This window comes from Trachemys scripta, unplaced genomic scaffold, assembly GCF_013100865.1.
Source record: "Trachemys scripta elegans isolate TJP31775 unplaced genomic scaffold, CAS_Tse_1.0 scaffold_97, whole genome shotgun sequence".
Taxonomy (NCBI): Eukaryota; Metazoa; Chordata; order Testudines; family Emydidae; genus Trachemys; species Trachemys scripta.
In genome coordinates, this window is record NW_023260583.1 from 20,613 (window position 1) to 37,942 (window position 17,330).

The window sequence follows — 17,330 nt, forward strand, 5'->3', positions numbered from 1 at the left end:
CAGCAGCAGCACGGGCTCTGGAGGCCGGGGGTGGGGTTTACCCTAGCGGCTGGGGCTCAGCGGGTGTCTATCCTGTACCCTCACAGTCAGCATGTTGGTGACTCTGGCCTGGGGGAGAGATCTTAGGCCCCTCCCTTCCCAGCACTGGCCCAGCTCCTTGCAGCCTTTGCCCTGGGAGGCACAGGGGAGTATTTATCCCCCAGGGACCCGCTCCCACACTGGGCGCAGGGGGTGTCTCTTTAGCCCCCCCATGCCCGGGGGGGGACATTTACTCCGCCATAGTCACCCCACTCCTTTGCGAGCACTGTCCCCAGGCCCTTGGGGGGAGGGGTGTCTCACACTCCTTTGGCGCTGGGGTGGCCGCTCCTGGGGGCAAGGCCAGTGCGGGGTGTGTGATGATCCAGACCCCAGGGCACAGAAGAGACGGAGCCACTGCTACTGCAGTCGAGCTTTTCTTTCCCTCTTTTTCTTTAAAAGGTGAACGAGGTTCGTACAAACACCAAAAAAATGAACAAAAAACCAACAAACGGACCCCGGCCAACTAAAAACCAGACACAGCAGAGTCACGGGGCTGGGGTGGGGTAGGGTCCAGGGCTGGGTCGGGGGAGGATAGTCTAACTACTCCACAGTAGAAAAATAATTTTCAAAGGGGGCAAGGAGGGTGCGCTGTGGAGGGCGGGGGGCACTGCTGTGCGGGGTGAGACCGGGCAGGGAGGAGAGAACAGATGGGGGCAGCGCACAGGTTGGGGGACATACGAGGGGACAGACATATATAGTATCTTCTCTTTAATTTACTGGGGGGTCCGTAAGGTGCAGCCAGTCGAACGTAGGGTGTCGGGGCCTGGCCCGTAGCCCTAGACTGGCTCTGGGAGGTGTATAAATATGTTGCTTTGGGGTGGGAGGAGGAGGACAGGGCCAGAAGGGGGCTGAACGCCCTGGGGTCAGAGGTCACACTGGGGGATGCATGAGAATACATTCGGAGACCCGATACATTCAGTGACAGCGTGCGGAGCCGGGGGGAAGGGGGGGAGAGGGACAGACCCCCTGGCCTTGAGAAGACCAGTCCCTTACTCCCCGTAGCGCTCTAGAAGCCCTGCCCTGTAGTGTTTCGGTGCCCAGCCCCTCTGCCAATGGGGGGGCAACGTACCTTCATGCCCCAATGGGCTCTGTACCGCTGAGGCCAACCTTGCGGGGAGGGGAGAGGCTCAATGATCACATGTAAGGTGGGAGGTTGGGAAGCTGATTCAAGGGGGCTGGCCCCCCTCTCACGGGGCCCGGGGGCATACAGTGGGGCTGGGGCTCCCTTGAGGCAGGGCCCCGGGGGTGCTCAGTGGGGCTGCCCCACCCCCAACGTGGCTCAGACGAAGGAGTACTGGTTGTTGACGGCCCGGGCATGGCCCGTGTCTCCCTCTGGCTCCTCAGCCTGGAGCTGCAGGAACCTCCCCGTGGCCCCGTCCTCCGGGTCCCCTGTGGTGCCCCCTTCCTCCTCCTCCTCCGGCAGGGAGAGGTTGCCGGGGGCTGGGGCTTCGGGGACGAGCCAAGGGGGCTGCAGGGGCCCCTCCTCCAGAGCTGCGTGCCAGGATGGGGGCTGGGGGGGCCGGCTATGGGAGGTGCTCGGCTCTGTGGAGACAGACAGACAGACAGACAGACGGGGTCAGGTGTTAGCTGATGCCCTTGACACTGAAACCCCAGCCCCCACCCCCCGATCAATAACAGGGTGACAGCCCCCCACTCCCCACATCAGGGACAGGGCCACACAGGAGGCCGTGAGGGCCAGCCTGACAGACCTAGGACCCCTCTCCCCTAGCAGCTGCTGCCCCCCAACATCTGTAACAGCCCCCTGCCCGCGGGAGCTCTGGGGAATAGGGGTGAGCAGCGGCAGCTCACAGACACGCCCCCACCCCCCATGGATGGCATGATGGGCCATGGCGCACACAACAGACACTCACTCCCTCGGGGCCAGGCCCCCCGGCGCGGCTCACACTTACAAACAGTCATTCGCGCCGATGGAGACGAGGCCGGGCGAGTCAGGGCTGCGCTGGGTCGGCTCACAGGCGGCGGCTCGGCTGCCCGCCCTGTCCCTGCCTGCAGGGGTGGGGGGCACGAGGGGGGGAAGACAGAGACGCCCGTCAGATACGGGGACAGACAGATGGATGTGCGGGGGGACAGACGGGGACAGCCGCCCGGCCTGGGGGGACAGACAAAGCACAGACGGATGGACAGTCATAGGACAGGACAACTGCCAAATAGGGCTTGAACGACCCGCTCTCCTAACACAACTGCGCCCTCCCTTCCCCCCCGATGGACCCATGCCCGCCTTCCCCAAGCACCTCCCTCCCTCCCGAACCATACACACACTGCGCCCACATCCTTCCCCACCAAGCCGTATGCACGCCACACCCACCTCCATCCCCCACCCCCAGCTGGACCCACACACTCCCCCCCGATCCCCGAGCCAGACGCATGAGCCCACCTCCCTCTGCCCCCCTGGACACATGCACCTACCTCCCTGAGCCAGACACAGGCGATGCCCGTCTCCCCTCCCCCCCCCCGCCCTGCTGAGCCAGATACACACCCACCTCCCTCCACACATTCCCCCAGCCCCAGATAGACACAAGCCCTCCCCCACAACCACATGCATGCTTCCTCTTCCAGGCAGCAAGACTCAAACACATTCCCCCAAGCCAGATGGGGAACAACCAGCCTGGGCTTGGAAATGCCCCTCCCCTGACAGACACTCTCCAGACAGCCGGATGGGAACCCCCACGGCACGGAGACCCAGCCTCGCAGACAGACAGACAGACAGAGAGGGAACAGCCAGCCCCATGGCTCCCCTCCCCCCCCAGAGCCCACGGGGGAGCAGGCGGACAGGGAGCCTCCAGCCACACCTCCTCCAGCCAGTTATGAATGAGCTGTGAGCCTCCAATGGAACTGCAGCTGATGTGCCCTTCCGGGCGCCCGGCACACCCACCCCACAGTGCCCTGGGGCTGCCGCCCCCCACTCCTGGTGCAGCAGGGCCCCCCGCCACGCTCTCACCATGCAGCCGCTGCGAGGCCACCACATAGCTAACCAGGGTGACGTCGCTGGAGCCGCCTGACTCCAGCGGGATGGGGTGCACTCGGAAGTGCTCCAGCATGTCAAAGATGGTCTGGAACCAGAGGTGCTGCACGCGGCACTGCCCATCCTCGTTCAGCGACAGGCGCAGGTGCTGGCGGGGGGAAGGGGAGAAGCGGGTCAGACCACGGCCACAGGCTCCACGGCCCCAGGGCTCCTGGCCCTTCTCTGGGATGGGTCCACGGGCTCGGGCACTCACCTTGGCCTTGCCCTGGAAATTGAAGGTCAGCACGTACTCCCCACGCCGGGTCTCACTCTGTCGCACCAGGAAGACACCATGGCTGCTGGGGCCGCCAGCCAGGACCAGCTGGGCAGCCTTCAGCCGGGACAAGGTGCCGTGGAACCAGGGGTACTCGGAGAGGGGGTGCTCTGGGTCGCCCCCCCCGGGGTCCGGCTCCCCCTGGAACAGGAACGAGCCTGACACGGGAAAGGGGAGTGAAACAGCACACGGGGGGCACGGCTCCCCGCTCAGTCCCCGTCCCCTTCTCCCGACCTGCTCCCCACTCGGCCCCGTCCCTGGCACATTCTCCCGACCTGCTCCCCACTCAGCCCAGTCCCTGGCATGTCCCCCCGACCTGCTCCCCGCTCAGTCCCCGTCCCTTCTCCCTGACCTGCTCCCCGCTCAGCCCTTGTCCCCAGCACATCCCCCCAACCTGCTCCCCATTCGGCCCCCGTCCCCGGCACGTCCCCTTGACCTGCTCCCCACTCAGCAGCTGTCCCTTCACCCCAACCTCCTCCTCCTCCTCCTCTCAGCCCCATCCCTGGCACATCCCCCCAACCTGCTCCCCACTCGGCCCCCGTCCCTGGCACGTTCCCCCAGACCCATTCCCCCCTCCCCTGAACACATGCCCACCAGACCCAGTACACCCCCCCAGCATGCCCCTCCTACAGACCTGGTATCCCCAGCCCCCCAAGCACACCCACCACCAGAGACCTCCCCCTCATCCCACACCCCCTTCCCAATTACACCTTTGCTTCCCACAAAATCTCTTTTCCACTCTGGGTCCCACTCCTGACACACACCTCCTGGAAACCCCCCCATCTCTGGCTACATGGTCCCCCCGAACTCATTACTCCTCCCCCAGTATCCCCGCATGGACTCCCCTGCTCCGTACCTGTGGCGTCAGGAGTGTCGGGGAAGGGCGTGTGCAGCAGGCCAGGGGGGTACGGACCCTGCAGCCGCTCAGCTGCCTCATCGATGGGGACCCGGGGGGGCAGCTCCGGAGGCAGCAGCTCCATGGAGTTGAAGTGGGAAGCAGCAATGGAGATGGAGCTGGGGGAGATGGAAGCCGAGGGGCGCTCGGACAGACCCCCATACGCACCTGGGGGGACAGATGCAAATGAAGTTACCAATCCCCACAGAGCTGGGGGCGCTGGGACAGACCCAGTTCAGGGTTGGCTCATGCTGAGGCCATCCCATGCTGTGTGGCTCATGCTCCCTCCTCAGCAGGTCCAGCTGGTCTGGTTTTCTCTGAAAGCACCCAATTCCTGAACGCAGTGTGATCCCGTGGCGGGCAGTTCCACTGGCCCAGGGCAGCACATTCTCTGGATCCACCATTCCCCATGTACCCATCTCAGCTCCCTCTTCTCTCCGTTATTGTCTACCGTGTCTCCTCTCTCTAGTCACTGCCACCCCTGCAGACCCCACCCCTGAATAAGACACCCTCAGCCCATGGCTGCTTCGAGATCCCCTGGGCCCAGGGGGTAACACTTTCTGCATCACCTCCCAGCCACAGGGAAGCCCATGCCAGCTTTGGCTGTGCTGGGTCACTGCACCCAGAAGCAGTGGATGGAAGAGGAGTCAGGAGCCAAGTGTGAAAAGGAGGAACCAGGCTGGGGAGAAGGGAGCTGGGGATGGAGAGACAGGCTATGTGTCTAGCGTGGCAGGTGTAGGGGAGAAGATGGCTGAAGGAGCTGGTCTAGAGGAAGGGCTGGGGGGGGACCAAGTATAGGGGGGCTGGGACCGGGGGGGGGGGGGGAGAAGAGTGGGGTTTGGGGACCAGTTATGGAGTTAGGGTGCTGGTATGGCAGGTTGTCACAAAGTGACAATTTTTTGTAACATTTTATACAGGTTGGTGTGTGTGCACCAGAGTTTCCCTCCTGTGCTGCATTGTTGCTCAGAGGGGAGAACAGGTCTGTGTGCTCTCACCAGGCTAGGACACAGGTGTGGGAGTCGCCTAGTTGTCTGGACCCTTAGATCCCATATCAGTGGAGCTCTTCAGAAGACAATGACAAATCCAATACCTAGCAACCAACAACCCAGAGACATACCGATTTCCCTGCTGTGACACCCTGTACTCCATGGTCACCACTTTTATATGGCTGCGATCTATTTGGTACAAAGTGTGCCTTGTGAGGTATCATTTGAAAACTCAATCTGCTGAACATCACAGCCCCGTTGAAATGTGTGTAACAACACTTCATGTCAAATTATGAGGTTTTACTGTATGATTGTTAGTGAAATATGTTGTGATTCTGCATAACCCCATGTCACAGAGTATTGGGGGACTCAGGGCCCTGCACCCCCGGCTTCCTGCGATTCACCATGACTCTCAGCCAGCCAGTAAGGCAGAAGGTTTATTTGGATGACAGGAATACAGTCCAAGACAGGTCTTGCAGGCACAGACAACAGGGACCCCCTCAGTTAGGTCCATCTTGGGGTCCCCGGGCATCCCAGCCCAGCCCCCCTTGGGAGGTCAGAGCCATCTCTGCCCCCCAGCCCTCTCTCCCTGCCTGCTTCCAGCACTCTGCCTTCAGCGACCCCTCCCACAGCCTTGTTCAGTTTCCCGGGCTCAGGAGTCGCCTCCCCTTCAACCCCTTCCTGGGTTCTCATGTTACACACTCAGGTATGCGCCCTCGGGCAGATCCCATCCTGCAATGCAGACCATCCTAGTCACACTCCCCTGTCAGCATTCACAGACCACAGTGAGAACAGGCCCAGTTCGTCACACCCCATAAGCCAATTTCTCAGAGACAAAGCCATGCCAGCTAGGGGCTAAAAGATCACTGCCTGCTTAATCAGCGATTCACCAGCAGGGGACTTGCAAACAGGAAATTTACAATTCACCTGAGCTGATCTACACCATGGAACCGCGGGCCCTATGACCCAGCAAGGGCTTGTCCAGCACAGAAGGCTTGGGGTGTCAAAGAGGGGGAAACGCCTCTAGCCACCTCTCCTCTCCTCCTACATCAATGAAGACCTGCAGGGTATTGAACTAAGGGGAGTAGTCCCAGGCTGAAAGGAGAGAGAGCCTATGAACTGAGAATTACCGGCAGCATCTGGTGTGGAGAGAATGATGTTTGCTTCAAATCTTATTGAGCTTGGTAAAGTTTAGGAATTAGCTAGTGGTTTTATCTTTTTCTTTTGTAACCAATTCTGACTTTTATGCCTTTTCCCTTATCACTTAACTGGGTCTTTCTCCAGATAATAAACTCTGTTTACTGTTTTCTCTAAACCAGCTGGTTCAATTGAAGTGTTTAAGAAACCTCGACTTGAGACAACAAAGGCTGGTGCATGAACGTTACCCTTTGTTGGGATGTTCAACTGTCTATGAGCTTGTATTGTCCAGTGGGCTACTGAGCAGTGTAAGACGCACATTACGGGGGGGCCAGAGCTGGAACAGGGGATATGCGGGTGCCACCCTGTGTCGACTCATGGCTGGCTGGGAGAGCTTCATGTAAACATCTGCGAGTGGCTGCCCATGCTAGGGGCTGCGCGTGAGCAGTGTCCAAGGCACCAGGCTGGAGAGCTAAGGGGACACGGCAGTCCGGTCAAGGGAATGCCAAACCCACCTCTTAGCAGGGGTCTGAGCTGCATCTCCCCAGCTTGGGGGAAAAGGACTGGGGGGAGGGGGAAGGGAGGGGAAGTACCCTGACTGCCTCCAGCAGACCACAACCTGGGAGCCTGACAAAGAAGATCAAACAGACAGGGAGAGAGCCTTCCCCAAGGGACTCCCCACAGCCTGGGGGGGCTCTGGGCTGAGCAGAACGGACTGGGCTGTAACCTGCACCCCTCTGCGCTACCCTAAGGGCTCCCTGTGCCGTGGCCAGCTAACACACCCGACTGCACGCCAGCGCTATGGGGCTGTCCCTGCCACACTGGGCGAGGGGCACCGTCCCGGCAGTGTGGGCACGTCTCTGCCAGGGTCTGGGTTAGCGGGACTCGCTGGGCAGAGCTGGGGGAAGCAGGAGGCTGCAGCCCAGAGGTCCAGTCTAAGCAGGCAGTGAAGCCACATGGCTTATCCAGGAAGAAGAGAGACCCCAGGGGGTCTGGCTCACTGAACAGGTCCTCTGAGAGACTGTTCCAAAGCTGTGGCCATAGCACCGACCCTGCGGCTTTGGGACAGAGCCGGAGGGGGCTGGGAGCATGCCATCCATCTATGGTATGGGAGGAGGCAGGGCTTGGGAAGGGGGCTGGCTACAGGCCCCTGGTAAATGGGGATGCAGGGCAGGGGGGCCAGCTACGGGGTGCTGGTTTGGGGGGAGAAGAGGCAGGCCTGGGGAGGGTACGGGGTAGAGAGGTTGGGGATTTGGTTACGGGGGAAGATGGCTTGGGGGTGGTTCGGGGGGCTGGCAGGACCGGGGGTCTCTGCTGACACTCACCCTGGGAGAGCTGCTCGTTGCTCTCGCTGGGCAGCAGGGGTAGCTCCCGGCTTGGCATGCTCTCCGAGTGGTTGAGGCAGGGAAGGTCTGTGCTGTCCGTGTTCTCCCTGCAGGGACACCGGCATGATTCACAGGTGAAGGACACCCCCACCCAGGGGGATGCTGCCTGGCTCCCCCTCCTAGGAACAGGGATCTGGACCCTGCACTGAGCGCAGGCCCGGAGAAGGAAGCCAGGGCAATGCAGGGGGTGGAGGAGTTGGTGGCACAGGGGGATCCCACAGCAAGGCGAAGGGGACCCGGAGCCCTGTTGCCGTGATGGGGAGATGTCAGAGCTGGGGTTGCGGCCGGACGCTGGCTCACTCACCCCGGGCTCATGCAGTCCTGGATGTCGGCCAGCCACGACCTCATCTGCAGCGAATCGACCGTCTCCAGGATGTACTCGAGAGAGTTCTCCATCTGCCAGGTACACCGGGTCAGCACCAGTGCCCCGGGCACCCCCTTCCCAGTCCCTCATGGTGCTCCTCCCTCCACCCCTCCAGCATCTCAATCCCCCAGCCCTATGGCACCCCTCTTCTGCCACTCCAGCCTCAGGTGCTCCCACCCCCCTCCTCCCCTCCCCCACCAGCACGGCACCCCCAGGACATCTTCCAGAACTCCTCCTGCACATGCCTGTGGGGCCACCCCCAACCTCCCAGAACCCAATTACACCCCTCCCCCACAGAACATCTCCACAGCCTGGCCCCACAGCTGGGGCTTCCTGCTCAGACCCTTAGCACTGGGGGATGATCCCCTCCTCCCTGCTCCCCCCCCCCGGTGGGGGGTGTGTGTCACAGCCCTCAGATGGTTCCACCTGCTCCACCCCAGCCCCGTGCTTAATCCACGACAGCAGTGGTGCAAGGAAGGGGTGTGGCTGATTCCCCCCCCCGTGAGCAATTCCCCCCACAGCGCCTCCCAGTCCCCCGCACCCACCTTTAAGACAAAGGTGTTTTCCTTGTCAGGCATCTCCAGCGGCGTGGTGGTGCGCACATCTGTCACCGCTGAGCAGAGGATGCTGACCCGGGCCTTGGTGGACTGAGGGCAGGTGAGAGACAGCAAGGTAAGATGGGACCCGCAATCAACCCAGCCCTGGGCCGGGCCATTCATCCCCTCCCCACACAGGGCTGTGTCAGGCCAAGTGTGATGGGACAGGAGTCATTACTGACCTGTTACACTGAGGGTGCAGCCCAGGGAAGGGACTTTGCCAAGATTGCACAGCCAGATCAGGAACCCAGGAGTCCAACCTGACTCTCCTACCCCCGCTCTACCCCGGTGGTTCTCAAACAGGGGTATGTGTACCTCTGGGGATACGCAGAGTTCTTCCAGAGGGTACATCAACTCATCTAGACATTTGCCTAATTTTACAACAGCTACAGAAAAAGCACTAGCGAAGTCAATACAAACTAGGGCTGTCAATTAATTGCAGTTAATTCAAGTGATTAACTCAAAACAAATTAAACAAACAAATTAATTGTGATTAATCACAGTTTTAATTGCACTAAATAAAGAATAATAGAATACCAATTTACATTTATTATAAATACTTTTGGATGTTTTTCTACCTTTTCAAATAAATTGATTTTGATTACAACACAGAACACAAAGCGTACACTGCTCACTTTAAATATTTTATTACAAATATTTGCACTGTAAAAAAACAAAATAAATAGTATTTTTAATTCATCTCATACAAGTACTGTAGTGCAATCTCTTTATCGTGAAAGTGCAACTGATAAATGTAGATTCTGACATAACTGCACTCAAACACAAAATAGTGTAAAACTCCAGAGCAAGTCCACTCAGTCCTACTTCTTGTTCAGTCAATCGCTAAGACAAACAAGTTTGTTTACATTTACCGGAGATGCTGCCCGCTTCTGATTTACGTCACCAGACAGTGAGAAGAAGGCATTCAGATGGCACTTTTGTAGCTGGCATTGCAAGGTATTTACATGCCAGATATGCTAAACGTTCATACGCCCCTTCATGAACCATTCCAGAAGACATGCTTCCATGCTGACGACGCTCGTTCAAAAAATAACGCATTAATTAAATTTGTGACTGAGCTCCTTGAGGGAGAATTGTATGTCTCCTGCTCTGTGGTTTTACCTGTGTTCTGCCAGATATTTAATGTTATAGCAGTCTTGGATGATGACCCAGCACGTTGTTTGTTTTAAGAACACTTTCACTGCAGATTTGACAAAATGCAGAGAAGGTCCCAATGTGAGATTTCTAAAGACAGCTGCAGCACTTGACACAAGGTTTAAGAGCCTGAAGTGCCTTCCAAAATCTGAGAGGGACGAGGTGTGGTGCTTGCTTTCAGAAGTCTTAAAAGAGCAACACTCCGATTTGGAAACTACAGAACTTGAACCACCCCCCCAAAAATCATCCTTCTGTTGGTGGCATCTGACTCAGATGATGAAAATGAACGTGTGTTGGTCTGCACTGCTTTGGATCATTATCAAGCAAAACCCGTCATCAGCATGGAAGCATGTTCTCTGGAATGATGGCCGAAGCATGAAGGGGCATACGAATGTTTAGCATACCTAGCATGTAAATACCTTGCAACGCCAGCAACAACAGTGCCATGAGAACACCTGTTCTCACTTTTACGTGACTGTAAATAAGAAGTGGGCAGCAGTATCTCCTGTGAATGTAAATAAACTTGTTTCTCTTAGCAATTGGCTGAACAAGAAGTAGTGAACTTGTAGGCTCTAAAGTTTTACATTGCTTTCATTTTGAGTGCAGTTATGTAAAAAAACCAAACCAAAACCAAAACATTCTACATTCATAAGTTGCCCTTTCATGATAAAGAGATAGCACTACAGGACTTGTATGAGCTGAACTGAAAAATACTCTCTCTCTCTTGTTTTTTTTTTTTTTTTTTTACAGTGCAAATATTTGTAATAAAATATAATATAAAGTGAGCAGTGTAAACTTTGTATTCTCTGTTGTAATTGAAATCAATATATTTGAAAATGTAGAAAACATCCAAAAATATTTAAATGGTATTCTATGATTGTTTAGCAGTGCAATTAAAATGGTAATTAATCACGATTAAATTTTAATCTCATGATTACTCGCAATTTTTTTAATCATTTGACAGCCCTAGTACAAACTAAAATTTCATACAGCCAATGATGTGTTTATACTGCTCTATGCACTATACATTGAAATGTAAGTACAACATTTATATGAGCCCAGTAGTTTTTAAGAGAGATAAAACTTGGGGTACACAAGACAAATCAGACTCCTGAAAAGGGTACAGTAGTCTGGAAAGGTTAAGATCCACTGCTGTACCCCGCTAAACCCCCACTCTCCTCCCAAAGCCAGGCAAGGTACCCAGAAGCCTGTCTCCAGAACACCTTTCATTCCACCTCGTCTCTCACAATATGTACAGCTCTAGCAATGCTCCTTAATCCTGAACCGCAGCTCTCTGCCACCCTGGACCTGAGGCTCCCCCGGCCAATCCCTACTAGCAGCCCCCCCATGAAGAATCCCATCAGGTGGGGGGCTGCCCCCCAGGATGGGACACAACTCCCACTGCCTCTCACCTTGGGGGGGATGTAGAACTCCAGCAGGTAGCCCTCGCCCTCTCCCTTGCCTGCCTTCCGCAGCAGCAGCCGGCATTTCTGCCATCGGGCCCGGCTACCACCCCCCCCTCCGCTGTCATCGGCCACGATATAATTGAGTAGCCCCTCCCGGCGCACACTGGACAGTTCCACTTTGGGGGCAGGCGTCTTGCTGAGCCGCAGCCTCTCAAACTTGTGTGTCCAGCGCTCGGTGGGCAAGGAGTCCGCGGCCCCACCCCCTGAGGAGTTGGAATTGGTGTTGGCCCCGCCAGCCTCCTCCTCGGTGGGGGACTCGGCTGAGCTCTTCCACTGCAGGATGCCTCGCATGCTGCCCCGCACACTGCGGCTGACGTTGCGCAGGGAGAAACGCTTCTTGAGCTTAGGCTTCGTGCTGGCAGTCGCGGCAGAGGCGGAGACGTCCTCAGAGCTACGAGACTGGCTGCTGGACAACCCCGAGGCCAGGCCGGGCTGTGGCTCCACCGGAGAGGCCACCGAGGAGTCGCTGCAGGTCTCGGAGAGGTCGCGGGTGGAGGAGGAGGAGGCGCCCCCAGGGCAATGGTGGGCACCAGTGAAGGGAGCGATGTCGCAGCGGGGGGGTGAGTCGCCGGCACAGGCCCGGCTCACCTCGGCCTCGAAGTGCTCCACGAAGTGCTCCGCAAAGCGGCGGGAGAAGGCAGCCTCAGCCCCTGGTGCTGCAAACTGGGGGTTCTCGCTCAGGAAAGCGCGGAAACGCCGTGCGAAGTCCAGGGCGGCTGCCCGGGCATGGGCCTCGCAGAAATCCCGCCAGCCGGGCGAGGGCAGCGGTGCTGCCGCCGCCTCCACCACCCCCGGTGGCGCCACGCTGCCGTTCATGCTGCTGCCACTGTCCAGGAGACAGGGGCCCCAGGAGGGGCTGGGCGCCAGGATCCTGACCACCAGGAGGCTGCTGCTGCTGCTACTGTCGTGCTCACCTGGGAGAGTGGGGGAGACAGAGAGTGAGAAGACAAGCAGGAAATGTAGCGCTGTGGGGTGACCCCAGAGGCCAGGGGAGCAGAGCTCCATAGGGGGACTTTGGGGGGGGCACCAGGAAGCGATGGGTAAAGGGGGCACAGCTCCAGAGTGAGAGAAGAAATAGCCCCAGGACACACCACATGGCCGGGAAGCTAAGCAAAGGTGACAGAAGATCCTGTGGGGGTGGAACTCTAGGGTGGGAAGAGGGCACAGCACAGAGACCTCAGGGTGGTGGATGGGAAGGGGCTGGAGAGAGCCCCTAGAGATACCCTGGGGAGCATGGTGCTGGGCTGTGGGAGTATGTGGGAGGGCACTGCACCCAGGCCACTGCACCAAGGGGGCATGAACCCCAGGAAGGGAAGATGGGCTGGAGGATTCCCCTGGGAAGAAGGGGCAATGAAGTGCCTAGGGGAGTTGCTGGGGAGATGTCCAGGTGGCAAGAGGGAGAAGGTGGCTCCAGGGTGTAACACTGGAGAGGATTGGGGGAGACAGCACCGTGGGAAGGAAAAAGGCTGAGGGGAACGACCATTCTGCCTCCCCCTTTCCCCTTACTCCCAGGCTTAGCCTCCTTCTCAGTGCCCCTCAGTTGCCCCAAACCTCCTTCCTTCAAGCTCCTGCCCCAGCCAGATCCCCACCCCCAGCCAGGCCCCCACCCCCAGCGCCCCTTAATCCCCCCAAACCTCCTTCCTCTGGGCTCCTGCCCCAGCCAGGTCCCCAGCTCCAGTGTTTTCCCTGGGAATTGAAATTAAGTGGGGGTGTTCAAATTTACAGGGGACTGAGGGCGGATGAGAGGTTAGACTGTGAGGGTGAAGGTGGGCTGTATGGCACCATAGTAAAAACTGAAAAATGTTTCACAACCATTTTATTAGATTTAACTCATGTTTTAAAATCATCATACAAATTAAAGTTGGCTACTCAAGCCTGCTATGAAGCACGACTTCTACATCCTTCTTGGTTTCTTCTTGTAATTTTGCACAACTCTGTTAATGAACTTCTCAAATGTACTGCATTCATTTTTTGGTGGCTTCTCATGTGTCCGGTACTTCCAGTCCTTCAGGATATGCTCATGATTATGCAGAAGGCAACTCCTTTCAGAACACAAACGTCTATTCAACGAGGAAAAAGAACACTCAACTGTAGCTGTTGAGACTGGGAGTAGCAAGAGATGTATTCCTACTTTTTTCATCCCAGGAAACATAGCACAAAGATCAGGTCAAGCCACGAGTGATGAAAAAGAAAAAGTTGAAGTCAAATCTTTGTCCGTTCATCGTATGATATTCCACTCTGTGTTCAAATTCTTTGCTCTGTCCTGATCACATGGCAGCCCCATTGTTGGTAGTGTCTCACTTCACTTAACAGTCGGTGTTTTATAAGACAGGCATCTGTAAAAGCTACGTGGAGGTTGAGTAGAATCCAGAAGTCGCTGTTGTAGATTTGTAAGAATCAAGTCTGTGTACTTTTTCAGCTGTCTTAACAAACACTTCTTGTCTTCTTCACTTAAGGATTCAATATAAGTGCCTTCATTAGTCAACTTCTTGATTGAAGTCTTTGCTTCTTCCAGTACATTTTCAATGGCTCTCTCTTTGATTGATCCAAGCGTAGCATCTATTGCTGGACAGAGATCTACTATGCCTGGATGGCATTGTTTAATGACCCAAGTCGTTTCAACAGTAGACTTAAGAGAGAGAGAATGGTGATAGTCTTCTGTAAACTTAGTAGCAAAAGTTGTCCACCAGCCTCACTACTTAGATCTGTCCTATCTCGGTAGATACTTTCCAAAGCCAGTAATAATGGTTGCAGTAATTTTAAGACAACAGCCAAGGATCACTCATGAGAAAGCCAGAGGGTTTTCCCAGGTTGGACTAATTTGAACTTCAGTCACATTGTATCTTATATTTTTTTCCAAGACATTCAATCCTTCTGGACTCTTGCTGGGGGGGGGGGGGGGGAGAGTATAATGAATACATTAAACTGATGGCTTTTTAAATATCTTTTGAAGATTCTGCACTCATACTAGTGCTAGTTGGAGAAGATGGTCTCTGCATTGTGTATAGGAGAGATTAGGGTTATACTTTTCTTTGAGCAAAGCTTATACTCCACTATGTCTTCCAGAGAAGTTTGCAGCTCCATCAAATGCACAAGCAGCCATCTCTCTGGGGTTCAATTTACAAGCAATTAACTCTTCTAAGACGTGGGTTGTCAGAGATGCAGCAGATGTGTCGTCTATAATCTGAACATCTAGAAATGCAGCTGTTGGCCTGCTACTGACGTGAAAATAATCAAAATGACTTAATAATTGATGCCCATGTGCATCGATTCATTCATCGGCCACATATGCACATTTTCTGAATGCAGTGAGAGTTCTTCACTTTTTCAACTGCTGAACCTTTCACTGCTGCACCACATGCTTCTAACCAGCCAGTTGAGTTTCTTGCAGAAAGATAGCGAACATTTGCTGGTCTTGTTCGGAACCAGTGTCCAACTTCAGGATTAACAACGGAAAACGAATTTAACATTGGACTCCTGTTTGCAGGGTGTGGTATCTCTTGCTTAAATAGAAAGTACGATTGTTGTGACAGCCACATTTGTTCTCAAAACTGTGTTGTGTCTCCAGAATTCTTAAAAGCCTCGTTAAGTTCTTCTAAAATTGGCTTTGATAGTGACTGGCTTACAAGGCTTTCTGCATGTCGACGCAGTCCAGAGGCTTGGCGTTTTGCAGCCTTTTAATGTAGGTTGTCAGCATTGGCTTTGCTGGTCAGTTTGGCAAACCAAGCTCCTCCATTTTTAATATATAAACCCACGGTATGCCCACATCTTGAATACTGCATGCAGTTCTGGTCACCCCATGTCAAAAAAAGATATATTGGAACTGGAAAAGGTACAGAGAAGAACTGAAATGATTAGGGGTATGAAATAGATTCCATATGAGGAGAGATTAATAAGACTGGGACTTTTCAGCTTGGAAAAGAGATGTCTAAGAATGGATATGATAGAGGTCTATAAAATCTTGACTGGTGTGGAGAAAGTGAACAAGAAAGTGTTATTTAGCCCTTCAAATAACACAAGACCTAGGGGTCACCCAATTACATTAATAAGCAGCAGGTTTAAAACAAACAAACACAAGGAAGTATTTCTTCACACAACGCACAGTCAACCTTTCAAACTCTTTGCCAGAGGATGGTGTGAAGGCCAAAACTATAAGAGGGTTCAAAAAAGAACTACGTAAGTTCCTGGAGGACAAGTCCATCAATGGCTATTAGCCAGGATGGGCAGGAATGCAACATCATGTTCTGAGTGTCCCTAGTCTATGCGCACCAGAAGCTGGGAGTGGATGACATGGGATGGATCACTGGATGATTACTTGTTCAGTTCATTCCCTCTGGGGCACCTGGCATCGGACACTGTCAGATGACAGGATACTGGGCTAGATGGACAATTGGTCTGACCCAGTATGACCATTCTTACGTAAAATGAATTATAATATAACAATACAAATGTTTAGTACTAAAATTCCCCAAGATAGTGATCTCTCAAGATAGCAACAATGTGAGATAATTACTTTGGCAAATAATGCATTTTAAAAATCTTGGCCTACTAAGAAATGTATATTTATATTAGTTTCCCAGTCACAAATCTAGCATTTGGGAGCAAAGTCACTAAAACGTAGTCCAACAAACAAATGTTCCTTTAATGTACTCCTCCCTTCTCCCTCCACTGCACCCCACTCATAGCTATTGTCCTTGGTCAGTGGAGACACAGAATTCAGAGGTGCTTTCATGTGAGTTCACCTCCCACCCTGCGGGGGGAGGTTGGGGGGGAGAAGGCACCTTGTTCTTTCCTCCAGACGCTCGCCACTTGCTCCGGCTGCTCGCTCTGGCTGCTGTTTGTCATGCCACCATTCACTCCACTGCCAACGGCCCTACGCCGTCACCTTCTGCTGCCACCTCCCACTGTGAGCTCTGCGAGTTGGTCCCTTGAGGTTCCACCAGCTCTCAGTGGGGAACCTCACTGCTAGTGCAGCCTGGGCAGGGTCTTCCACAGAAATGCTGTCCTGCAACAAGTCTACGCCCTTAGATTATCAGTGGTCACTTAAAAAACCAAAAGACTATGGAGCCTAATCAGCTCTTTCCTTAAACCAGAGAGAGGGGCAGGTCAAATGGCGCCTGTGACTCTTAGGCAGAGTTGACACCACCAAGCAAAACACCTGTCCCCCACCCTTTCTCTACGCTGGGAACTGGCATCCAACCCCCTGCTTACCGAGTGCAGTTCAGCTGATGGTGAGCAATGCTTAATTTGTAATGAAAAAGGTGCTGGGGTTCCAACAATTAAGTGCCAGGGCTCCAGCAAGTTTTTTACATTAATCATTGATGTGGCAAACCCAGAGATCCTGGGGCTATGAACTGCCAAGTCTAGAGGTGCCAGGGCTGAGGGTAACCCCCTCAATCAGGACAGGCTAAGCGCAGTTCTGTTGCCCTTTACTCCTATAATAACAACATTTAATGACTCCTGCTGTAACCCAACACCAGACAAACTTGATCAGTTGGGCAGCACAGCTCTGTCTGCTGGATACCAAGGCAGAGTGGATGTGTTCATGTAAATACAATCTGGGCCTGAAGCCTTTTTCTCTCCCCAGCTCATCACCAGCTGTCAGAGGGGAGCTCACTCACACCTTGTCTACAAGTCACAATTGGAAATTATTAGGTTGGCCAACGTTGCAGAAACGGATGCGCCGACGCTGTGGTAACAAACTGCAACCAGGTAAGGGAACTGCTCTTTGTCCCCACGTTCCCCACCTGCCAGTCTGGCTCAGGTGACAGGCTGTCACCCTGTGCACGACTGTCACCTGGCTGTCACAGCTGTAACTGGTGTCGGCTGTAACAGGTGTCGCCGGTGTCACCCTGCGCAGGGGTGTCAGGCTGTCGCCGGTGTCACCCTGCGCAGGGGTGTCAGGCTGTCGCCGGTGTCACCCTGCGCAGGGGTGTCAGGCTGTCGCCGGTGTCACCCTGCGCAGGGGTGTC

General features: G+C 54.8%; 1 protein-coding gene across 2 annotated transcripts; it reads right to left on the reverse strand.

Annotated features, from left to right (window-relative positions):
- Positions 1-450: 450 nt before the first annotated feature.
- On the reverse strand, positions 451-17,223 carry LOC117870666 (SH2B adapter protein 1-like). 2 transcript variants are annotated; one of them, XM_034757901.1, is made up of 10 exons: positions 16,140-17,223; positions 11,305-12,272; positions 8,687-8,788; positions 8,082-8,173; positions 7,718-7,824; positions 4,231-4,437; positions 3,315-3,532; positions 3,038-3,209; positions 1,950-2,085; positions 451-1,620 (listed from the first exon to the last, which is right to left on the reverse strand). In XM_034757901.1, exons 1-9 carry the CDS (start codon positions 16,201-16,203, stop codon positions 1,985-1,987), a joined length of 2,031 nt encoding a protein of 676 aa, XP_034613792.1. In that variant the 5' UTR covers positions 16,204-17,223; the 3' UTR covers positions 451-1,620; positions 1,950-1,984. The 2 variants fall into 2 exon arrangements, with proteins under 2 accessions (XP_034613792.1, XP_034613791.1); XM_034757900.1 differs by having other exon boundaries at positions 1,989-2,085; positions 16,140-17,222.
- Positions 17,224-17,330: the final 107 nt, after the last annotated feature.